General features: G+C 46.1%; 2 protein-coding genes across 2 annotated transcripts in view; one reads left to right on the top strand and one right to left on the bottom strand.

Moving 5' to 3' along the window:
- Window positions 1-23,653, bottom strand: part of LOC131582761 (hydrocephalus-inducing protein-like) — an 86,841-nt gene extending 63,188 nt beyond the window's left edge. The window contains exons 1-4 of the mRNA XM_058846229.1: window positions 23,414-23,653; window positions 5,013-5,132; window positions 3,110-3,244; window positions 1,482-1,681 (exon numbers count right to left, since the gene is read on the bottom strand). Of these exons, the coding sequence (XP_058702212.1) occupies window positions 1,482-1,681; window positions 3,110-3,244; window positions 5,013-5,132; window positions 23,414-23,653 (695 nt within the window). The remainder of the gene's footprint in view (window positions 1-1,481; window positions 1,682-3,109; window positions 3,245-5,012; window positions 5,133-23,413) is intronic.
- VAT1L (vesicle amine transport 1 like) overlaps window positions 23,537-25,658 on the top strand; it is a 54,098-nt gene continuing 51,976 nt past the window's right edge. Inside the window, exon 1 of the mRNA XM_058845807.1 lies at window positions 23,537-23,881. Within this exon, the coding sequence (XP_058701790.1) occupies window positions 23,652-23,881 (230 nt within the window). The 5' untranslated portion in view covers window positions 23,537-23,651. The remainder of the gene's footprint in view (window positions 23,882-25,658) is intronic.

The following is a 25,658-nucleotide window of genomic DNA, read 5'->3' on the forward strand; positions in this document are numbered from 1 at the left end:
AAGTCAGGAGTGACAGCTGATGGACTTGCTTCAGGTTCTGCTCACTAAGAACCTATTGCTGCAGTTGTGGGCCTGGCCCATTACCACCAGTGAGTAATTACTGGCTGATAGAGAAGCCTTGGGCCAGCAGTGTTTATGAGCTGAACATGAGACTTTTGGAGAGAGGCAAGGAAAGATGAGGCTCCCCAAGACCCAAGGACACAAACTCTACAGTTAAACTTAAGGAAAGATGAGGCTCCCCAAGACCCAAGGACACAAACTCTACAGTTAAACTTAACTCCTCTGAATTTCAGCCAACATCACTAAGCTGTTCCCTGAGCCCACAGATAGAAGAGCTGTGAAGGAGACATCCCTGACACTGTAATAACCAAATGAAAACCACTGCCAAGAGATGGGGCTGGCAGGCTAAATTTTGGCCTTTTATCTGTTAATTGTGAGCTGTTCCTTAAGATAGTTCTCATCCTGTTAGATCTACCCTTTCAATGAATCACTGCACTGCACCCGACGGGCAGAAAATGGAGGGGGTTTTAATAGCTTGTTATCTTCTGCTTCTAAACTAGGTCCATTTGTATGTCTGTTTTCTTGTATGGCATCTAAAGACAGGTCCAGATCTCCCAATGGCACCTTGCAATCCCCAGACCCTCGTCTTGCTTTGAGCAGTGTGTTTGCTCAGATGATTTCCAGAGGTCCCCTCCAAGCAAAAGTTATTCTATACTTATATCCTCTAAGTCAACCCAATTGCCTTTCACATATTCACTAAATGTCTCGTATGTCCTATACACCTGTGCCTATACCTATGGGCATGTGGTATATTGATAGGCATCAGAGGGGCTCAACCCTTATGGAAATTCCCAGTGAAGAATTCATGATCTTTTGGCAAACAATTAGCACAAACCAAAATGAAAAAACAGCATAAAAAACCAGGAATTTCAGAGTATTTAAAAAGAAACCTCAATGAAAGGGGCATGAGCTTCTTCAGAGATTTAAATCATCTGTTTGAAATTTTAAACTGGCTTTCAAAAGTTCATCATGGAACAGAAGAGGTGACTGATGCCCTCACCTGACAAGGGAAATCAGATCAGCTTTAAGAAAAAGGAACAGCACAGGCTGTCCACAACACAGCTCACATGGGGCCTCTCATGACAGGACCACTGGGCAGCCACGTGCCTGTGGCCTCCCAGAGAATGGGGCTATTTGGCTGACAGTGGGGAGTAACCATTTCAGAAGCTGCTTGTGCTCAGGAGCGTGCAAGCCAGCTACTAACATGTTCCAGCACCCTCCAGGAAATCTGGGACAGAGGAAGCTCAAAGGTTGCATCGTGCTTAAAACATGAGATGTAACAGCAACCCCCACACGTCCTGCCCATTTCCAACCAGGGCTGCAGGGCAGCAGCTCTGATGCTTCAGGTTCCTTTTGTTGCTCTTTCCCAACTCTGTTATCACCCAAAGGTGTTTTGCACAAGGACAGATGAGCTGCCTCACCTCTGGGTGCTTATCTGGTAATGAGCTTCCACATTACCAGTGTTGCGAACCAGCAGAGTCTTCCGAGTGCTGCACTTCACCAGACACTTCGAGAAGTCCAGCTGGTCAGGGATGTTAAGGATAGCTCGGGCAGCAATGGCCCGAATTGGCACAACTATCCTTTCTGATTTAGTGGTGCAGATGAGCTCATGAGAATAATCCTGTAGAAAGAGAAAATAGCTCAGGACAGAGCATTTAGTGTCATCCCCATGATAGAAGAAAACCCATTTCGTATAACCCTTCAAGGACATCAGTTTACCTATTCCACCCCAAAATGAACACTAAGTTCTGCTAATATGTCACATTTTAAAGGCACCAGTGCACTTTGCAAAACCCATCTTGGTGGCATTAAGCTTGTTGTGTCACTAGGGTCATACAGAGAAATGCCCTAGGCCACAACTTTTACTGTAAATTTTAATGATGTTAAATAATTCCCAAGTCCCTTCTAAGGAACATGGAGCTAGGGAACACAGGCCATTCCTCTTTAGGTTTCTATATTCCCACTGTTTGCGAACAGGACAAAGTGTTAAACTGACTTTAAGCAGCAAAAGGAAGGTGAGAAAACAGCTGCACCCAAAGAGATCCGGCACCGCTGGCCTGGTGTAGAAACATCAGTTGGCTCAGAACTCCCCTCTAACTTTGCCTCTCCAAGCAGGTCACGAGAAAAACAGTGCTAAGAGGTAGCAGGATGCTGTTGGAAAGAGCCTCTCTTTTTTTCCCTGCAAGGCTTCCTCCCTTCCCTGCCATGTCCTGAACCCTTCTGTATGAACAAACCTCCAGATCCCAGCACTGGCCCTCCAGATCCCAGCACTGGGATCAGACTGGCCAGGGCCTCGGCACTGCTGCTCAAATCTCCCCACCAAAGCACGTTTGGCACGGAACAGGTGCCAGTTGACAGAGCAGCCACAGTGACAGGCATGAAGACAGAGCCACAGCAGTGTCACTGCCACAGGCTCTGGGCTCACAGCTCTACCTGCAGGTTGTACCTGCCCTACACCAGCTCTTTCAGCAGGTGTCCAAGTCCCCTGCAGCTCACCAAGCTCCTGCTAAGGGCACCTAGAGCTCAGTGTGCCTGTGCCAGGCTGGGCTCATGGGCACAGCACAGCCTCTGCCCTGGCCTTGCAGCTGTACCTTGGTCACTTGTGCTGTGGGACAGCCCAGCTGCAAGGCTGGAGAACAGAGGGGGCAAAAATCACCACTTTGCTCCAGCCCAGGGTGAGGCAGGGAAGCTGTTGCCAGTCAGGAAGGAGGAAAGCTCTCTGTGCTCTTCATTCCTCTAGTGTTTTCCATAATAATGAAACCCTTCCACTGTACCTAGAGATGGCCAAACATCTCTCAACACCCCCCTGTCATTTTCATCCTGTTCCCTGTGCATCTTCCCTTGGGAATGCTCAGGAATGTGCAGGGAGGGAAGCAGGGCCTGTCAGGCCTGGCTGCAGCCCCTGATAGCACGTGCCAAGGTGAGCCTGGCTGCAGGCTGCCTGCCCCCAGCCTGGAGCCAAGCTCACAGCATGGAATGGGCTGTCCCAGAGTGCAGGGAAAACAGTGGCTTTGGAGATAATTGTGTGTTTTGGCTCCTCCAGTCTCACCTTGCTCTCGTCAGGGGTGAACTGGATGCGCACACGGATGGTCGCGCCTGGTGGCACCGTATGGTACGCATCACTGGCGTACGCCAGCCTGAAGTGAGGTGATAACTCCATGGAGATCTTCACCGGCTGGAGAATCTGCAGGGAAGACATGAGACAATGATTTTGCCGCTTGTGGAAGCAGGACAAGAGGAGACCTGTCCGTGCCCTGGTGACATCCTTCCTTGATCCCTTTTCCAGAGCACTTTCAGCTGTGGAGGTACAGGCACATCATTCACAAGGGTGAACTTGAATCCCTTCTGACTGGGTCATTTTGGCCAGGGGCAGTAGGGCAGTGCCTGGTGGGAAGGAAGGGCCCAGCAGGTCAGCACCAGCAGGATGGAGACAGAGCACCTGCACCAAGTCATCTGCATATTCAACAAGGCCAAAAACCTGCTGGCTTCTGCCTGCACACAGCCATGCAGTGGTGTTCCAGACAGGGGATGTGCTACCTGAAAGCAAAGCAGCACATTATCCTGGGGGAAGGAAGAAATTCCCTTCTAGCAGATCAGGTGTGGCTAGGGCAGGTCTGGGGGTACAGTCAGGCAGGCAGACCAGTAAGAGAGGAGACCAAGCACTGTGGCCTCCCTGGGAATAAAAGCAAACTTGAAAAGGCAAAGAAGGACAAAGAAAGACAATCCCTAAAACAAGGAGATGGCAAAGAAAATTTAAATGGGCAGTAAAGCAGCAAGGAAGAATCATAAAACCATGACAGCACTCAGCTTGCCAAAAGAGACAGAAACACAGACAGGCCGTGCCTATCGACTGTGGGCTTCAAAGGCATCTTCTGCCTGGAGAAACATGACCAGCACTGACTCACCGTGTGGTTCCAGAATGAAAAGCCAGTCTTGGCTCTCCAGGGGCTCTTGCTGCCTGTGCAGGCGAGCTGGGCTGCTGGGCATTCCTGCCTGCAGCCAGCAGGCCAGGTTCTGCCCTCTGGGATACACAGACACAGCAAATGTGCATTTGCTAGCACATAGATGTCAACCCCTGAGCACCAAAATGCTCTCCAAAGGTCTAAACCAGATCATTTTGACTCCCTCCTGGCTCTTCCCACCAGCCCACTCTTGGCACAAGCCTCATCTGAGAAAATGTTTCCCCAGCTGTAATTCAAATGGTTTCAGTTTTTGAATGTGGGAGTGGAACACAACTGCTGACATTTTTCAACTTTTCCCCTCTCAACACTCTTGGGAAACTGCAAAACAATCACAATTGCTTCAAGTGAAGGTGAAATCCTCCAGGAGCACATGGCTTTGGATGTGCTGTGGTTCTCCAAAGGGAAAGCAGAGCACCATGTTGCTTTTGGAAAGCCTGAGCAGAGCTGGATGAAGCTTAGCAGGAGCCTGAAGTGGCACCTAAAGGCCTCTCACTGCTTCTGCTGCATCAGTCTGACTCCAGGGCTGTTTCAGAACACATTTCCTGCAGTACCAATGCCATTAGTGATAAGTGATTCCAGCACAAAGTGGAGAAGATTCAGCCCCTGAGCTTTGATATTGAGCTGCACAAAGGGAGCCAAACAGGCTGAGGGAGGCAGAGATTCCTACCAGGACCCAAGGAGACACGGGATGTGGTATAGACTCAAGGCAAAGCATGAGAGCAGGTAAGAACTGTACAGCCCTCCACATTCCTATCAGTACAGAGTTTTCAAGGGAAGGAAGATCCTTTGGGATAGATACCATCCATGCATGGCCAAAATCATGGGAGAATTCCCTGCACAACAAGATTTCCACCATCCTGCAGAACAAAGGTGCTGAGACATTTTCTTCTGGATGTGCTGCAGCAGATCACTTGCTTTGCTGTACACTATGGGAATTACACCACTCCCCTCTTCCAGCACAGCGTTAAAGCTCCACATCCCAGCACTTACCTTGTTCTTATTCGTGAGAGTCAATTCCATTTCAGAGACCTCATGAGCAACAAAGTTCTGAAATACCAGCTCTGATGGGGAAACCCGAAACAAGCTCTGTTTCGGGGGAACTGGCGACGGCTGGAGAGGCAAGAGAGAACAGGGGGAGGTTCAGCTGTTGGGAGGTTCATGAAGGAGAATCTTACTCTGATTCCCAATGAAGTACAGACTCTGGGTGAGCACATCTGCCCAGGCCACACTGGGGAAACAGTAGCTCAGCCACCTCTGCTCTGAGCTGCTCAAGAGCTGCTGGGCCACACAGAGCAGGCTCAAGCCAAGCTGCTCTTGTGATTCCTGTATTTCTCCAGGCTTCCTTCTCCAGAATGCCAGGCAGCACTTACCTTAAGCACAGCCCTGTGCCCATGTGGTCACAGATCTCTGGGGCACTGACTGAGCACTCATGGAATAAGTAAAACCCACAAATTTACATCAGACTCCATGGGAAACAATTTTGAGATGTCCTTCACTCTGAGACAGGGAAACCAAGGCCCACACAACTGCAAAGATCTTTTTTGATCTAGAATGTAGACATCAATAAGAAGAGGACAGTACCAGAGGAAGTGTGAGAGATGAGGTGGTATTTTGCTGAAGCCAAAAGGTTATTAAGTGAAAGAATAAAAGCCATTGGTTCTATGTGCTGTTGTTTGGGTTTGTTCAGGTTGGTTTGTTGGGTGTTGCTGTGAGCTGACAGAGGGGCAGGGTTGAAGACCTGACTGAAAAGGAAATAGGATGAGAGGGGAGGGGGCAGCAAAGTTGGCAGTCAGAGAGAATGTAAGTTCCTGAGTACCCATCCAAAGGGAAAGGGGACAGGGACCGCCCCGGCCGGCTATAAAGGGTATAAAAGAAGCTGCTCTGTTGGAGGGTGTTTGTTCATCTCTGGGGGGAGGGAGACACATCTGGCTCAGATGAATCATTACTAATAAAGAGTTTTCTTTTGCTTTGATGACTTTGTCCCCTTTAATTCTATTTAAAAGTTAGTGCCTTTCTAACAGAGGTGAAGGCAAAAATAAAGTAACATAGAAGGTAGGAAAAAGACAAATGAGTTGAATGCTGAATGAGGATAAGGTTCAGTTCTTTTCTCAGCAACTTGGCTAAGAGTAGAGTTGGTATCTCCTTTTCCCATGAGCTTTAAATGGGTGCTTTCTTGTAGTCTATTATTGCTATCTTATTTGATACCATTGTAGAGGCACGTCTGGAATGACACAACAGCAGCAAATGCTTCTGGGGCAGAGACATTGCTTTGAGAAAACTTCCCTGCTTTGTCTGCCTTCTCCAGCTCCACTGCTGCCACTCCAGAGACACCAGCAGGTCTCCTGTGTGACTGCACAGGACAGAGACACAGTCTGCCGAAGGGAGTGGCTGCAGTACACTGTCCCTTAGTTGTGCCCTTCTCTGAGCTGTTCCCAAGCCCTCTCCCCAGGGCAATCCTTCACCAGTTTGTTACTATCTCTTGCTGCCAATTTCCTGCTCAACACCCACCTCGAGCACCTACCCGTTTGGACTGTGCTTTATGCTGAGCCAGTACAGACTTTAAACACACCTCTTAGTAGGCACCGATCCATTCCCCTCTGCCTAGGGCGAGTCCCCTGTACATCTGGCAGCCTGCAAAATCTAACACCCCCTCAGGCTCCCAACACATTGTTCCAGCCCAAAGCATTAGTGCAATTAGTTTTGTTAAATCTGAAGTAATTACTGCAGGTCCTCAGCCTTCAAAGGCCAATGCTGCCACTGTGGAGGGAATCCTATGACCCCAAACATTTGATGGTGACCACAGCAAAGCAAGAGGGGGCTATTTCAGCAAGAGAATGGCAAATGGCAATCTTGTGCCTTTGTGTCCCCAACCTTCCCCCACTGTTTTAGCAATGGCAGCTACACTCCAGCAAACCCCAGCGGTTTCAGCAGAGGTCATTTGTGTTGGCTTAGTGCAGATCAGGACTCCAAGTCTATCACTACCAGCAGTTTGTAATGACAACAGGACTTGAACACTGAGGTATTTTGCTGGAGGCAAGCCTGTCACAAGCACACACCCTCTTCAAACTTTGCATCAAACAAAAAAGAAAAGAGCAGGAAAAGGCTACCTTTTGAGCAAAATCAAAGTCTAGAATTGGGCCAATTCTGGGCAGACGACTCGCACCAGTGCTGGCCTCATTCTTCATTTTCAGAAACTTCTCCTTCTGGAACTTAGAGGGAAGGAGCTGAAAGGCAAAAAAAACCAAACAAACAAACAAAAAAAGACCAACAAAAAAACAATAACCAGCAAGAACCTCAGAGATGTGCTTCTTCAGAAAGGCTTTTCTTGAACACTGTGACAGTAGCACTGGTGACTAATTTGTGATCACAGACACTAGGACAGTGCTGGAAGCCCTGGAAGCTACCTGATGAAATCCTTAGCATCAGTAAATTAATAACACAGAGCACAATACACGTACTCCAACCACATGGCTCTGTCCCATTAGTCCAATCTCTATGATTTGATGTGACATGTTTGGGGATTTCTGCACTTGGGGCATTTGTTTCCTCTTTAGTTCCATTGGATTGAGGCAGTGACCTTTTCAGAGAGTGGGGAGGAGTTCTCAGAACTCCCCTGACTCCATCCCAGCACAACACTCAAAACTCACAGCGAGGAGATAGCGCTGCTGGGTGAGTCCAAGAGACACAAGAAAGCAAAGTTATACCAAGAGTGAGGTGCACAGGAATGAGTCCAAGTTTTAGTTCTCTCTGTTAATTTGCTTTCTTTGTCTGGGCTCCCACAGCCCTCCACAGAAGAAAACAGAGGGATCTCCTTGACAGAGCCTCAGCAGCAGGGCATCTTCAGTCAAGTGAGCTCCAGACAGCCAAGGGACCTTTGTGGCCCTGACTCCAGTGCTGTCTGCAGGGCTGGATCTGTGCCCCACGCAGGAGATGAGAGAGAACAGCTGCTCTGGAACCTCTGCTGCTGGCACCAGCCGTGTCTCTCCAGGCTTTGGGCAGAGTTGGAGCTTCCCCCCCGCCCACATGCCCAGGTGCCCAAGGGCACACGTTGGCCACAGCAGCACAGGTGAGTGTCCAGCCTGACAGAAGGAATTGCTGTGACAAAGGGCAGGGAGAGAAGCGCCTGCTCAGGGCTCCAGCTGGACATTGGTTTCACTTGGCCCCAGTGGCACAGCCAGGCAAGACGCTGGAGTGTCCCTGGAGCAACACACGGTGTTCCCAAGTGCACCAGGACAGCCCCCAGCAACAGGAGCACGGCACAGAGAGCTGGGGAGGGCTCTGCAGCCTCACAGTGCTGCTGGACAACAGGAGGGGCAGGGAGAGGAGGGACACCAGGGGCGTTTCCAGCCTTAACACAGCCCCAGAGGGTACTTACATTAGCAGGCTTCAGGTTTTCCCTGAACAAAAGACGAGGTGTCCTTTTCTGGGCTCCAGAAGCCATTTTGAAGAGACGATGTCGCAGATGTGCAACAATGCCTTAACAAAACTGGAAGGAGCAAGAACAGAACTCTGAAAATCCACAACCCAATTCATGGCAGACTCAAAGGATATACTGCTGCTGAAGATTTTATATTATTTGAAAGTAGCAAGAGACAGAGTCAAACTTGCCCTGTCCCAGAGAGGCAGTCCCACCTTGCCCAAATCTGTGTTCATCCATTGGAGTCTTATGTTCTGTGAGATCTCACCACATGGTGTGCCGATGGGATCCATGGAATAGTGATATTTTCTACTTCATCTGTCTCTGTCACTCTCTTTATTCCCCCCTCCCCACCCCTTTTTCTATTTCTTTGTCTCTTCCTTGCATTTATTGTTACATAATATCCAGACTATTGATGTTGGGATATGATCTCATTTGCACCTTAATGCAGAGACATCTCCCTAATATTTTTAATAACCAGATGATAAGAAGCCTCTGAAACTTGAACAGAACTCATTCATTCTTTAAGCAGTTTAAGTAATCATGATAGGAAAAAATGGACAGACTGGTGTATTTAGAAAATGTTGTGTTTCTTCAGTGAAAAAAGCACAATCAGTAGACCAGACATTGCTCATCCACTCAGCTGTACCTGCCCCTGAACTGCTGCACCAGCAGTGTGGCACTATCACACCCTGTATTTCTCTCTGGCATTCTCTTTCAGAGCACAGATGTGACAAAGCCACAAAGTACCACTTCAGTCAATCTTTACCTTCAAAAGAAATTCAGTATATCCTCGCAGAGACCAATGCTCTGCCAATTGAAAACTCGCAATTCTCAGTGAAAATTCTCTCGGCGAATCGCCCAGAGCAGCCTCGTGCCCGCGCCCAGGCTGCGAACACCCAGCCAGGAGCGCGTTCTGCACGGACAGAGCCTGGAGCAGCAGCGCCACAGCCGCGCTGGCCGCGTTCGCGGTTACCCCGCAACCACGGGCCCGATCGCCGGGGATGGAACCGGGCCGGGGATGGAACCGGGCCGGGGATGGAACCGAACCGGGCCGGGGATGGAACCGGGCCGGGGATGGAACCGGGCCGGGCCGGGGATTGAACCGAGCCGGGCCGGGGAATGAACCGAGCCGGGCCGGGATTGAATCGAGCCGGGCCGGGGATTGAACCGAGCCGGGCCGGGATTGAATCGAGCCGGGCCGGGGATTGAACCGAGCCGGGCCGGGGACTAAACCGGGCCGGGCACGGGACTAAACCGGGCCGGGCAGGGGATTGAACCGGGCCGGGCCGGGCCGGAGATTGAACCGAGCCGGGCCGGGGATTGAACTGATCCGGGCCGGGAACAGAATTGATCCGGGCCGGGAACAGAATTGATCCGGGCCGGGAACAGGCGGTGCCGGGCCAGGGCCGCGGGCCGGGGTGAGCCGCGGGAAGCAACTAAACATAACAAAAGTAACACAATCAAGCCAAAAGGGACAAGCTTTTCAGTCTTCATTTCTCAGCTGAAAAGCGTCCAGGGTTCATCGGGACTTTAAAATCAGACCTTCGAATTTTCCGGGTGGCAGTGGAAATAAATTACATTCCAAAAAACTGTTGAAGAGATCATAGGTGTCTTGTTTCGGAATAAAATTTAACAACAGTTTTCTGATTTGAGTGTTTTTGAGAAGCAAACCGTGTAGCCCAAGAGGATGAGCCTGCAATCATCAGGAAGAAAGGGACAGCCAAGCCTGTATTACCCTACAGGCTCAGCTCACACCGACCTCTCAGTGTAGAGACTAATTACCTCCCCTAATCACAGGGGATTAAATGATTCCACTATGGAGACTTTTAAATTACTCTTCACCAAATGAGACCAAATCACTGTCCCCATTCCCTCATTGTGGAACTGTGACATCAGCTCATCTCTGGATCTGCTCCTGAAAATCTATCTTGATCAGTAGCTGAAAGGTTAGTTAGAGTAAATATTAAATAACTGGAAGCCAAGTTAGAGCAATTTCTCTTGTTTTTTCTTTACTATTTGCAGGCCAAACTGCTGTACTTAAGCAGCAAACACCACCGTGGATAATAAATGGGAGGCACTTCACAGACCTCACCAGGGGTGTAGTTCTGGAACACCACCTCTGGTGGGCAAGGCTGAAATGAGCTCTGCTCTGGGTCAGCTGCCAAGAACTGCAAGGAGAGGCAAGAGAGAGCAGGGAGAGGTTCAGCTGCTGGGAGGAAGATTCTGCACTGCTGCCCAGTGAAGAACAGACTCTGTGTGAGTACATCTGCCCAGCTCACACTGGGCAAACAGCGGCTCTTCCACCTCTGCCCTGGGCTGATCAAGGCTGATCCACCTCTGCTGAGGCCCAGAGGGTGACCGACACCACTAGTCATGAGCTACCCAGGGGCTTGGTTTAACCCTTTCCCAGAAATGGCTTTTCCTTGAAATACTTCAGTTGGAATTTGGAGAAAGATCTGTATGGAGCCTGCCTACATCCTGCTAAGGGGTCTCCTCGTGCTGTGGAAACACTTCAGCAGGACAGAGGGGTCTGCTGATTAACTCCGGGATAGACAGCAGGGTTTAGCCTGGATGGGTGAGCCGAGGAAGCAGTAATTGCCACAGGATGGCACTGTCTGCTGCCGAGAGAGGCAGAGGCTCTCCCAGCTCAGAACACTGCAGCAGCCGTCCCCGGGGACAGAGCTCCTCGCACTCGTGTCCAGGGTCAGCTTACACTGCCACTAGGCTGGACTAATCCTCTCAAAATGGCTTTTTCCTGATGGAGGAAGCTCTCTGTTCCCAGCTCCTGGCTGAGGTGTTTGAGCAGAACCATCAGAGCCTGGCAGGTGCCAGCTCTTGCACTACAGTATTGTATGAGAGGGGCGCCGCGTTCCACTGAGGTGGAATAAATGGAAATGATTCGTGCTAACTAAACTGTAACTATTTGGAAAGTTATTATTAGAAGCAATCACGGGAATTAGTGTTACAGGGCAGATGGACCCCTTTACAGATTATTTATGTTAAAATTAAGGTACAGGATGTAGTTTTGAGATAAGTGATGTCCCAAGACAAAATCGACCTTGAGATGGATAAAGTTGGAATGACTTTAGGCATAGGGCCTGAAAATTATTAAATGTAAGACTAATTAGTGGAACACAATGCTTACTCATATAACACAACACTTAGTACACATGCACAACCTGTGAGGTTATCCAGAGGACAGCGAGGATGAGTGTAAGCCTTCATCCAAAGACCACCAAAAGAAGATTGAAGGCCCCTTAGCAACAAGTGAAGCATGAGCTGTGAGGAATAGTGACATAAAATTACAGAATCGGAAATGGGAGGATACTTATGGGAAACATTAATGAATATGTATAAGCATATAGTATATAAGTTTTGTTTGAATTGCTTTGTTTCATACCTGAGTGTAGGGTGAGAAGCCATCTCCGTACCCCTGTAGGTTTTGCTTATGCTTTTATCATACTTAATTATTGGCAAATTACATGTATAAATTGTAATTTTTTTGCTAAATTGTATTCTTTTGCTAAATTGTATTCTTTTGCTAAATTGTATTCTTTTACTAAATTGTATTATTTTATACCAAATTACTATTTAATTTACTAAATTGTATTCATTTTTAATTAAACTGCTGTTTACTCAATAGACCTAGTTGTCAAAATTCTAATTTCATTTATAACAGAGGGAAACTGCAAGCAGCTCTTTTAGAAATAGACAGTCAGGAATGAAATTAAGTCAATCCAGACAAACAATTTTGGGTAACAAAAAAACAAAATAAAAAGGAGTTCTGGATTAAAGAGGGCTAGAAAAGACAGAGCAAGAGGAAATAAAATGGGAAAGGAATTGATGGGGAGAGAGAGAAGCCTGGCTCGGAGGGCTGGACACAGGTGGTTCAGGGACACAGGTGGCTCAGGGACACGGATGGCTCAGGGACACACACAGGTGGCCCAGGGACACGGGTGGCTCAGGGACACGGGTGGCCCAGGGACACGGGTGGCCCAGGGACACGGGTGGCTCAGGGACACACACAGGTGGCTCAGGGACACACACAGGTGGCTCAGGGACACACACAGGTGGCTCTGGGACACAGATACGAAGCAGGCAGGGCGTTGGTCAGGGACACCGGGAGACAGGACAGATGTGAGGGTGAGCGAGATCCAGTGAGGGCCTCAGCAGGCTGGAGTCAAAGCAGAAACACAAGACACAAAAGGCCCCCAGACTCAAAAAGCAAGTCTCAAAGCCTCCCCAGAAGCAAAAAGCACAGTCTCCAAAGCCCCCCCCACTCAAAAAGCAAGTTTTGAAAAAACCCCACAGCTTGAGGTGCAGTTATTTTTATGCCTCCTGGCCCTCCCAAAGTCTGCCAGCTGACAGGACACCATTGGCCCAGTCCAATGTCCCACTGCAGCCCTTTGGTAGAGACATTTTGCCATCTGATTGCAGAGTGTCTGCAGGGTACAGTCTCTTCAGGGCTCCCCTGCTGACTGTCTGTCCCATGTGACACATGAACTGGCTGTCACACAAAGTCTCCCCAGAGACAAGGCTTTCCTCCATCTTCTCCTCAGTGCCTCCTGGATGTGGCACCTGTGCAACCCCTTTCTTATGTGGGTTGAGACAAATCAAAAGTAAATTGGCTCTTCACAGGGGACAATATGCACTCACTGGTTTTGACATTGATGTATCTGTGCCACGATTTCCCAATTAAATAATGCAATTTTCTCTTGTTTTAATGATTTAAGGTTTCCTTCTTCCTTTTAACTTCAGTTGTTCCCTTTCTGATGTTGCTCGCCAGCAGCAGGGGATGTGATCACTGTAACTGTCCGTAAGAATCTTTGCTAGAATTCTTGGCAGTTCCCTCTAGAACTCGGCATGACTTGGCTCTGTATTTATCTGAGGAGGGCTGTGGTGCCCCAGTTCATGTCTGCCTGCTCATCCAGGGAGCTGTCTGATGGTTGTGCTGTTCAGTTGTTTCTGTAGAGCTTTTGAAGTCTCCTGCAGGCCTCAGCCTCCCTAGCCCTGAAGCTGGAGCATGAAGGAAATGTGTTCTGTGTCCCTGATGCTTCTCACCCACAGTACCTCAGACCACTGAACACTGAAAAGATTTCTTGTTTGTCCTAACGGAATGTTTTATTTGGATAGAGCACACACTTTCAAAAGTAACTCACAAACCTTTTTGAACAGCTTCACATGGATTTCTCTTTTGATGTGCTTGCCTCCCATGAGCTGATACCAGATTCTTTTATTTAGGTGTGTCTGTAGGGCACTGCCTTTTGTCTCCTTTTGTTTAGATTCCTACTCACACTTCTCTCTCAAAATTGAGAAGGTTCAGCACCCCTGCCATCACCACCACCTTGTTAAAATAAGAGAAATATCCTGCAATGTTGGCTTTCTGGAGCATTGTTCATTTTTCCTCACTAATAATTGCTTCTCTTTGAACTTGATTAACCCAACAGTAAATTCATCTTTTCTGAACTGGAGAAATTAAACCCTTGAATTAAAGATTTGAAAGTAGTGTAAACCTCTTCCATTTTCTCCTAAGGAGGTGACTTCAAGGTAATTAGAGATCCAGCCTCTTAGTGCAGAAATTCCTTTTTGGACTACACATGCTTGACAATCTCACTGATTTCAAAGTCTCTGAGGAAACTTGGGTGCCATTCAGCAGAAATAATTCTGATGCTGCAGCTTAACCAAGATAGCATTGGTATTTGGATCAGATTTAGTAACACAATCCCCCTTCTCCAGCTAGTCAGCATCTCCATGTTTAAAGAGAGATGCTGGCTCGTTATCTATCATGAAAGGACATTGCTTAACTCATGACTGAAATATTAAGCCAGAAGGTTTCTGTATCTTTTTCTTATGTGGGAAAAAAAATAAATCTAGTTTTGTGGTGTAAAATACCAATTTCCCTAGAAACCTCAGTTTCCTTTGTCCTGACTTCACTTCCCATGTTACTTCTTCCTAACTTTTATTTTTACTGTAGATAGATATAAACTGCATTTTAAATTATTTCCTCAAACACTAAGGCAAATGCCAGTACTTGTACTGTGATTTTACAAAGAGACTTCAAACTCTTGCCTAAAATGGTTTCCAATTTTAATTTAAATCATCTGATAAATTGACCAGCTAGACTTTAGATATAGAATTACCTCAAAGTAAGGGGAAATCAAATGCATGCTCAGGAAGTAGTTGTCCTTTCATTTTACCCTGAAAGAAAAAAGATTTATCCAGAGTGCCCAAGTTTTCTTGCAGGTTTTCTTACACTGGATAAAAAAGATCAAGCAAATGGTTGTTTACATGGGTACCCAAGTATGTTATGTCATGCAGGGAGATAGCAGGTGTGATTGAAACTTCCACACAGGAAAATAATTTCATGAGGACTTTAAAGCCCTCTACTGATGTCTCAAAAAAGCAGAAATTCTTGGAACCTGCAGAGATCACAATCAGGCAATGCCAGGACATTGTGACAGTAAGCAGTCCCCCATTTTCACCCCTTAACTGGGACTTCAAAAATCTCAGGTGGCCAGGTTCTACCATTCATCTTTAAAAACCTTCTCTGATCACTTGTTCGTGATAGTTCATAACTCACCAGCATTCTAATCCATCTGCACAATTTCTAGAGGGAGAAGAGTAAGAATGCTGCCTTTACACAACAAGATGTGTTGTCTGTCTTGCATCTGCAGCCACATCCTACCTTGTTAGCAAGGTTTTCTCTTAAAACACAAACTTTGCCACAGCAGAAGAAGTCTGAAAATGCTCTATGGGCTCGCATCTCCTGACTTTTTCCCCTCAGAATTTCCAAATCTGGAGTTTATTAGACCAGATCTGATTTCTCAAAAGACTATCATGAATCAAGAATGAAAAAACTGAAGAATCAATCATTTGTCTTGGTTGCAGCCTGGAAGGTTTGCTATGCAGCATTTACATTAATTTTGTCTCCAGAAATCACCTTTATCTAACATTTAGCTGATTATTATTGAAAAGCACATCTGAAATTATGCTAATGCTTCAAAGCCCCTAAATTATGTCCAGGTGTTAGAAACATAAATTACTTGTTGGAAGAATTACTTTGTTAAGTCTAGGGCTTGACAAGCTTCAATGATCTCAGACCTGGGGGAGGTTAGCAAAGCTTGGGAAGAAGGATGTGCTTCTAATACTGGGCACAGAGAATGCAGAATTTACGGGCCACAGGGACACTTAGCAGAACTCCCAAGATAAGGAAGAAACAAACAAAGTCAACTCAGCAACCATGCTAAAATCAACTCCAGCTGGGTAAAAGGCAATTCAGGCAGGGGAATATTGCAGCCACCAACTCACAGCCACCAACCCAAGAAACCAAATGACTGAAAAGAGGAAGACTGAGCATGGAAATAATAAGGCAAAGAATCATTTAACCAATTGAAGATAGAATACCAGTTAATAAGAGAACCGGGTAGCTTTTAGCTGGTGAATACTGATGCCTTTGTTTGCTAAAATGGGGTGAAGTTTCAATGGTGGGAGAGCCATCCTCTTGTGGCTTACCCCCCCAGATTCCTACTTTGCAAACTAGAGCAGAAAATAGAAATACCTTGCCTTGGTGTGTGAATTGGCACTGTGCAGTGGGCAACAAGCCCACACTGGGGTGAGAGAAGAAACAGAATGGCACAGTCAGTCCTTCTGTGTAGTTACACTGCTGTCAGCAAATGGTCCAATTTCAGACTACAATGCTTTTTTTTCCATTATCTTCCAGTACAGTGACCTACAGCTACAGATGGAATAAGTATATAGAAGCACAAAATCATAGAATGGTTTGGGCTGGAAGGGGCTTTGAAGGTCACCTCATTCCAACCCCCTGCCATGGGCAGGGACACCTTCTGCTATCCCAGGGTGCTCCAAGCCCTGTCCAAACTGACTTTGGAAACTTCCAGGGGTGGGGCAGCCACAGCTTCTCTGGGCAACCTGTGCCAGGGCCTCACACTCACAGTAAAGGATTTATTCCTAACATTCATTCTAAATCTACTCTGTCAGTTTGAAGCCATTCAAACAGGCTCTCTCCATCTTTGCTGGAGCTCCTTCAGGTACTGGAAAGATCCAGTTAAGTAGCCCTGAAGCTTTTCTTCTCCAGACTGAACAATCCTAATTCTCTCAGCCTTCCCAAAAGCCATAAAAACTGGACCACTTTTCCTAGTGCTATAAATATTTAGTACTGTGCCATTATCAATAATATAAGCTTACCCAAAGAACTTCACTAGTATGCATATAAAATATGAACTACTTCTCTAGGTGAACATGGCATAAAGATTTTTTGAGCCCATTTCCTAATATATGAGTTTACTTATTAAAACCAGCATAAAAAGAATGTGGTTTTGGTTTTGCTGTGGATTAACCCTGACAGGCAGATAAACCCCACACACATTCTCATCTCTCCCCTGCAGTGCAGTGGGGCAGAGTCAGAAGGGCAACACTGAGAAAACTTGTGGGTTCAGATAAAGACAGATTAGTAAGTGAGGCAAAGCTTTATGTGCAAGCAAAGCAAAATAAGGAATTATTCCCTGCTTCCTAGGCAGCTTCCTAGGCAGGCAGATGTTTGGCCATTTCCAGGAAAGTAGGGTCTCAGCCATAACCCCAAATGTTCCTTCTTTCCCTCAGCAGTGCTTGCTTATCAAGATGCAATGTAGAATAGGATTCCCCTTCCATCTGGTGGGGGTCCCAGCTGTGTCCCCTCCCAGCTCCCCGTGCACCTCCTTGCTGCAGGAGTGGTGAGAGAAGCAGAAAAGGCCTTGACACTGTTTAAACACTGCTCAGCAATAACAAAAACACTGGTGTGTTATCAGCACCATTGAGGTTGTAAATCCAAAACATGGCATCACACCAGCCACTATGAAGAATAATAACTCCACTGCAGCAAAACTGAATACAGGTTCTGAACCTTGCCTGAAAACTCAAATGCATTTATTCAGTGAAAATCCCTGTTTCTAGCAGCCCAAGTGAGATCCAACCTAGAAGCTATGTAATGAACAGTTCCATTAGCATCTTAAGAGTGCTCAGAGGAAACCAATCTCCTAATAAGATAGTGTTTATGTTTGGTTTTATGGGTAATTTTTTTTTCCTCCACCGGGAGAGTAGAAAAGAATACAGGGAGAGCAGAAGAGAATACAGCAGCACGCTCAATTGGTTTATTAAAATCAATGAGTTAGAAAGCAGTAAGTAGCTATGGAACTGAAGGAAAGAGAATATTAATAGACCATGATAAAACACTCTACAGAAAACACAGTTATGCTAACGAGTATCTTTTTCCTTTCTGCAAAAGGCCCATCACAGAGGGCACAAGCAGGGTGGTACAGAAAGCTGCATCAAGAGCTTGTGGGGTGAAAGAGTCCTTTTTATTGTAATGCCTATGGAAATTCTGTGCAGTGACAGAGCTCTTGTAAGAACTGCAAATTAGTACAATGCCTTCAGGTTTAAATTCAAGATAGAAGAATCCCTGCTCCCAGGGAAGCAACCTCTCTGTCACTGCTCTTGGACTAGCTTCAGAAACAGGAAAAACAGACAGATCTCAGCTTAGAAAACCTAAAAGCTAACTTCGGTTTCCTTGAGCAGTTTCAGATGCTACCTCTATTATACATGTAAATACTTAACAAGAGAAAAACAACAGCCTCAAAAAGACAAAACAGCTTGGTAATTTGTAGAAAGTAACTTTGATCAAAAATACAATGTGTTATTAGATCAGTCTAAAGATGACATTCACAATTTTCCTGGTGATATTGTGCACTGTACTGTAACGGTGGATAACAATTGAACATAGCCAGTAAGATAACTGGCTTATTCTTAGTATTCATTGAATTCTTATTTTTCTGTACACTTCTGCTGTGCTGTAAACTTCAGAGATATTTTTTCACAAGCTTCTAACAAGTTACTCTGGATCCATAATTACTGAGACCAAATTGAGTCAAAATGCCAAGTGGGATTACTCTTTCTCAATCCCTGGAGTCACACAGAATGAAGCAGTACATAAATCATCATGTGCATCCCCATACACATAACAGTCCAGTCACTGACCATAGTACTTACAAAGGGAGATTCAACATGTGCAATCAGTTTTTACTTTTGCTACAAATTACCTAAAATAATAAACTACAAATAACATCTTGAACCTGTTTAGATTCAGGGATGGCATTGCAATACCCTAAAAAAAACCTAAGGGTACCTGGTGCTGGTGCAGTAATAACAAGAGGACTGTAAGTATGTATTACTAATTGTTATTCATATTAGGTAAAAATGGATCAACTTAGCTTTACAGAGCAGGAAACAAGTCATGGAGAGTTGAAATGATGGAGTTGGGACAGTGTAGCCAGTCTGTTTTTTTTCGAGAGATGCTCTTAAGCAGTGATGGTAGTAATGTACTCATCTTTGGTAACTTTGCTCCTTGTGATCTACTATCCACCTCTGCAATTTTTTCTGACCTTTTTTTTTTCTTCATTTCTTCAGTTGAGTGCCAAAAGGAAATATAGAACTTCAATGTTACTACCAAAATCGTATTTTTTTTTTCAAATTAAAAAATACATAGAGCTTTTATTTAAAACAACAGAGGTGTTGGAATTTATAAACAGTAGAAGATATTGAACAGTATTTTTACATTATACTACATTAGCCAAATAAATGGATAACAGGGCCTGAGGAGCAAAAATATAAATGATGTTTTGTTAAAAGGGCTTATTTTGGTCTCTATATGATAACTGTCATCACCATGATGTAAATACTTCACAATCCATTTAAATTTTCCTAAGTTGTATTATTTCATGATCAGCTATGATTTATTTAATTTCTGTTGTACCCATCACTGAATTATCTGAGCACAATCTCCAAGCAAGACAAATGGTAAAGTAGAAAAGGGCTGCAATAACTGAGCAGCCAACAGGATAAGTCATATTGGCCTGTATTGGCTTTGCCAAATCCTCTGTGAGTGCTTTCATTTCTTTTCCTCTTTGGTTTAAAATGCAACACATTTTCATTACTTCTGATGATGCCAAGGAGCTCTAAACTGCATCTGCTGAAGGGAACTGTACAGTTCTTTTTAGTGCTGATGATCAGAGAATTGCTTCATTGCTACTATGATTCATACAGAGCTTCACCAGCAAGAGAAAGCCCCTGGCTAAGATAAAATAAAATAATACAATTATCTTAATGTAAATTAACCTTATGAAATTGAGGTCTCTCTTGTTTTTAAAAAGCCCAAACAAATAAATCTAGAATTCTGTAGTCTTGGAGATTCCTTTGGAAATATCTTTGTTAATACATTCTGCACAAGGATACAGGTGGGAAAAGACACTTAATCAGTTTTCCTATTGATAAGAGATGTTGTGGACTCCAGGGCATAACAACAGCTGAAAGGTGTTCTGAACATGTTTTCAAAACATAATTCCTTTCAGATTTCTTTTCAGCACTAGACAGCATTCAGTGACAATAGACTGTAAAAAAAATCCAATGTTTTGGAACTCAATGTATTTAAAACTGCCTTGATTATGCATTAAAGCAGCCAGAACATGCATCATTATTATTTTCTAATTTAATTTATAACTACTAGAAAAATAATTTAACCTAACAAAAATATTTATAATACTTTATTCTAAAGACAAAACATGATTCATGTCCCAGATAAAATTACTGTGATAAAAATTGCATTCTAAAGTTTTGTTTTTGCCATTTATGTGTTACTTCCTTTGAAAAAAGTGATTAGCCCTCATTCAGTTCTTCTTGTTCCTGTTAAGAAGAAAAACTGATACAATGACATCAAGCCCTTCTTGAATACAAACCTCATTGTTCTTCCAAAAAGAAGTGGTGTCAAGTATGTAATGAGTATCTAGTGGGGAATATTTCTTTTGCACAGTGGTCCAAGGGTTGTTTGGTTTAGTTTGGTTTGGTTTGGTTTGATCTCCACACAGAATCAAACCTTGCATTTAACTCATTTGCTTCAGTTTTTGATCAGCCTTCCACCGGGTCTGTGTTTCCAATAGCAACTTCAAATTCTTTCTCTAACGTTCTCCAGAAGTATGGCAATTCTAGAGATTCGGAGATTTATCCTGAATGACTGCTCCCCTCTATGAAATTCAGGCCTGAAGCCTCAAATCAGTATCTGATGTAGTCATATATAGGTTCCTTTGCTGAACAAAGGAACACTATGAAGTTCTGAAAATTAAAGATCTGAATTGGGAGGAAATGTTGACTGCAACTGCCAGCATTTATCCACAAGTACACTGTTCCATTTCCCTTCCTTTCTCCTCAGCATTTTAAACATCTCAAAGAAGAGATATCCCCAGCTTGACCAGCAGGTACAGATGGTGATGAAAGAACTCTTAATTTCGTTTTGTTCAGGTTCTCACAGCATGTTCATTAATATTGTCACTGCTTGTCTATACTCATCAAATCAAGTGTAAAAGTGTTTTCACTTTTACAGGTCCAGTCCACTGGCTGCTGAAGTCAGTAAAAGCCATCATTGGAATGCTTTCAGTGAAGCCTTAAGTGATATGAATGGCCATCCTGCAGCCTGTTTCTAAAGTGGTTAAATTTACAGTCAACTGTCAGAATAAATCCTGCTTTTACATCAGTGTATGCTTCTGTATTGCATCACCAAATATTCTTAAAGAAGTGATCAGGAATTAAGTCAAACTAATGGAATCATGATTATGCACAAATATCTGCTGCATGTTATTTTGGTTGACACAATGGACCCGTGCAATTACTGGTTCTACCATACATCATGTTTCTAAAAAATGGCCATCCTTCAACATTTTGACTTGCAAACAGTACACGGTTAAGGTATTTAGGATAAATTACTTTTGGTTCAGGTCCAAAGGGGAATAGAGATAGCTTTAAATCAATATGGAGAGGCTTAATCAGAAGACTCACAAACCATTGCAAAACAAATGTAGTTTGAAGGCCCAGATTCACTTCTTTGGCTGTTGCAGTGCTGGAGGGATGCGAGTGAGCTGTCCCCCAGTCTCTTCATCATTCTGGATGTCACTTAGTTGCCATATGTTATCTGCTTTACTTTCCCCAGTCACTCTACACTTCTCCATTCATTTAAGTAAGAACTGTAGCAAGATGCCAGCAGAGTGAATCATTTGGAGACAAGTGCATGCTATTCTTTATTCAGCTGCTGCACGCCTGGGCATGCATTCAAATGGCCAGATCTAATGTGACAGAACCTTGTATTCCTCATTACAGCACTGAATTAACCAAGTGCAGGGAACAGGGAGGGGATATACATGGTATTACCAAGGGAACAAGGGAGGAAAAAAGGGTTCCTGATCTTTAAAACAGTTAGATGTCTCCACACACTGATACTTGGAATGAAATGAATGGCATCACTTTATTATGTCACACATAAAATCCTTCATGGTGTTAATGAGCTGGTTCTGATTTTCGTCAGAACATATCTTAAGGACAACTTAAGTGGTGTTTGAGGCATCAGACTCCACTTTTGATAAAATCTGCTTGAGGTAATGAACCTAGTGAAGCTTCCCTGAGGCTAGTACTATTTCTCCTTGCTCCTAACATGTATTTATTTACCACTTCACTTATGGCAGGCTTAGATGACAAATTCTCAGAAATGGCCTTTAAAAAATACTTTGTCTAAAAGTTTTCACAGACTAGAGAGAAAAAAATAATCCAAATTGCTAAGGAATATGAAAATTCTCTCCACTCCTCCACTATCTTGCTTTGTTACTGTTAATGAAAATGTTTTTACCCAATTACTTGTTATAGCTAAGATATTTCCAGAGTTTTTGGCTTCCTTCAAAAACTTGAACACTGAATACATAACCAAAGATTAAATAAATGCACATTGTGAAATTAAGGAGTACTGGTGAACTCAGACCCTACAACTCCACAGCCTAAAGAGAGGGTGGTCATAATCCCCAACAGATGACAGAGAGGTCCTGAAGCTTCTTGTGAGCTCAGTTGCTGCAGGCAGGGGTGGTTTGATGGAAGAACCCACAGGGAGGTCTGCAGGACCACTTGCCATACACACAGGATGCTGCAATGAATTTTGGAACTCCATAAATACATGCAACATTTTAGGCTGATTTACCTGAACTATGGGGCCATGCACAAATTGGTACAGGGATCTAATACTAATAACAGATGCTCCATCAATGTCCATGGAACCATAACTAGTGATCACCCAAAATACACACTCAGCTGCCCCAGGGGGGAGGCTGCAGGGACTGATCCTCATTAACACAGAGCTAAGTGGCTGATGCCTGAGCCTCCTTAGGGACCCAAACCCGGACAGTCCCAGGGAGCTCTGGTGGGTGGGTGCCTTGCAGTATACCCTGTGCTCATATTACAGGATTTAGCTCCCCATAGGAACCAGCAAAGACCAGCATTAATCACCAGGTAAAATCTGTTGTGTAAAGGCTTAAAAGTGCTCTACAGCAGTCTCAAGCTTGTGTTTCTTGCTACAAAGGTGTGTGTCAGTCGTGAGGCAGCTCCTCTGACACTAAGAGTGCTCACTGAGCTGGCCCCTAGAAGAGCTTCAGGACTAGGAACAGGGAAGGTGTGACTCTGCACTCAGGGCTCCCTGGTGAGGGTCAACACCCGGGCATCTCGAGTGGAGATTCAATCCACGGTGCCATGAGCTCGGGGGCACAGAGGGTGGCTGGTCCAATCAAACAGCCTGGCCTCACACTCAGCTCAGTGGCCACAGGGCTCTGCACTGGCCTAAGGTGACAGTGGGGCTGTTCAGCCTGGAGAAGAGACTCAGAGGTGACCTTATCCCTCTACAATTACCTGGAAGGAGGGTGGAGCCAGGTGTGGATGGGTCTCTTCTCCCAGGTAACAAGTGACAGGACTTACTAATGCTGTACCAGGGGAAGTTGAGGTTGGACATTGGGAAGAACTTCTTCACAGAAAGATGGTTAGACACTGAATGGACTGACCGGGGAGGTAGTGGAGTCCCCACCGCCGGAGGTGTTTAAGGACCGGACGTATCTCTCAGTACCATAGTCTGGGTGACAAGGCAGGGATGGGTCACAAGGGTGGACTGTGCGATCTCAGAGGTCCTTTCGCCCGGCCTGGCTGTGCGGTTCGGTGGCGGGGCTGCCGCGGGGGCGGCGCGGGGCGGAGGGCGCTGCGCAGCCGGTGCAGTGCGGCGGGCGGGCCCCGGCGGCTCCGCGGCCATTCCACACGGCGGCACCGGCCTCGCACGGCGGCACCGCGGGAGCCGCCGCAGCCCCGCCATGGCCAAGGAGGGAGCGCAGCGAGCCGAGGAGACGGAGCAGATGATCGAGAAGGAGGGCGGCAGGGATGCGGCCGAAGGCGGCGCGGGCGGCAGCCTGCGCGCCGGGGACGCCAAGGAGATGCGAGCCGTGGTGCTGTCCGCCTTCGGGGGGCTCAACAAGCTCCGCGTGTCCAAGAAAGCCATGCCGGAGCCGCAGGAGGGCGAGCTGAAGATCCGCGTCAAAGCCTGGTCCAGTATCACCCCTCGCCCTGTCGTTCCCCGGGGCGGCGGGCGGGTGCGGGACCCCGGGGCCGGGCGGGTGCGGGGTCCCTCGGCAGGACATCCCTGCGCTCGGAGCGTGCCGTGCGAGCCCCGCAGCCCCGGCTCCGGCACCCACTTCCCTCACCTGTGGCTTCCCCGCGGGGCAGCCCCGCTCCCGGCAGCCGCCGCCGCCCCGTCCCTTCCCCGCGGCGCCGGGACCCCGGCTCGGTGCTCAGCTCCGGGCTCCCCGGCTCGGTGCTCAGCTCCGGGCTCCCCGGCCCAGGGCTCAGCTCCGGGCTCCCCGGGCCAGGGCTCAGCTCCGGGCTTCCCGGGCCAGGGCTCAGCTCCGGGCTTCCCGGGCCAGGGCTCAGCTCCGGGCTCCCCGGCTCGGTGCTCAGCTCCGGGCTCCCCGGGCCAGGGCGCACAGCCGGCTCTGTGTGCGCTCGGCGCGGATGCGAAGGGAAGAAAATTGTCAGTGGTATTTCACACTACTAGCTAGGGGAAAAGGGAGGGGAAAGCCTGGCCAAGTGCGTTCAGGGTTTGGGTTTCTGTGATAAATGTGGATGCCAGATTGTGCGTATTGCTCAGCACCTGTCTCTTTCCCTTCTGACACTGGCTGTTTTTCTCCTGGGAATCACTTACTTAAGTCAGCATCCTTTTCATCAGAGCTGCTGTGGCAGCGTGGCCAGAGCTCGGGATAACTTCCCAGTGTTAGTCCCTGTGTCCAGGTGACAAGTGGCTATGGTCTGGCAGCATCCTGAAATGAGCTTTCCTAGATGGCATTTCTTTTTTTTAAATTTTTATTCCCAGACAATCGGAGCAGACTGTTCTTCCTAGATTGCCAGTTCTTAGGCACATGTTCCTTCATGAAAATAGGATTGATTTTTTTGAGTGACAGAAACCACACATTAGGATCTTACTACACAACTTGATGTTTTCCAAAGACTGAATTAATTTTGCCTAGGCAAGGATTTGTCTTCTGTTGTCCTTTTCTGCTACGTGAAAACACGGTGCTTCTGGAAGATAAATTCCAAGGTGAAGGCCAAGCTGTTTACTTAGAAGTAACTTGTGTTAAAAATGTTACTGGAATGGGGGAATGAGCTTGTTTTGATTCATGTATCAGTGGATCTGCTTCAGTTTTGGAATATCCTGGTAGGTTAATGTAGCTGAGTGTCTTGACCTGTTCAGATGCTGTGCTTTCCATCCTGTTCTTAATGGAGCTTGTAAAGTTTGTGACCCATATGAGTATTCCGCCTACCGAGGTGTTGCCTATGAAAAATAGTGGTATCCATCAATGTGCATGAGTACTAATAAATAATGGGCTAGGATTTTTTGCATTCACATTTGGTATTGGGTTTTTTTTCTATTAGTCACAATGGGAAATGCAAGAAATTCTGTGCTGACCGAATAGAACTAATGGTAGCATCATAGCAGTTGAGCAGCTCATTTTGCTATCAAGCAGGGCTGTATTTTCATTCATTTTCATTCAGTCTGTCTTGTTTCCTGAGTGACTTTTTTTCCAGCCATTGGGTTAACAGAAGTTAACATGCAAAACTAAAAATGTTATTAGCACATGAATATATTCCTCTAACTGTGTCCGGGGTTTACAGCATTTTCCAGTACCTGTATGAGTTCCACTTCCATGAAACCAGTAGCTGGGTATGTATCACAAATAGCAAGCTACCTGCACAAGAACATTTTAGCTGTAAAATAGACTTGTGCAGCCACAGCTGCAGCTGCTCTCCAGGGCTGCAGTGTCAGTAGA

Source organism: Poecile atricapillus, chromosome 10 (assembly GCF_030490865.1).
Source record: "Poecile atricapillus isolate bPoeAtr1 chromosome 10, bPoeAtr1.hap1, whole genome shotgun sequence".
NCBI lineage: Eukaryota > Metazoa > Chordata > Aves > Passeriformes > Paridae > Poecile > Poecile atricapillus.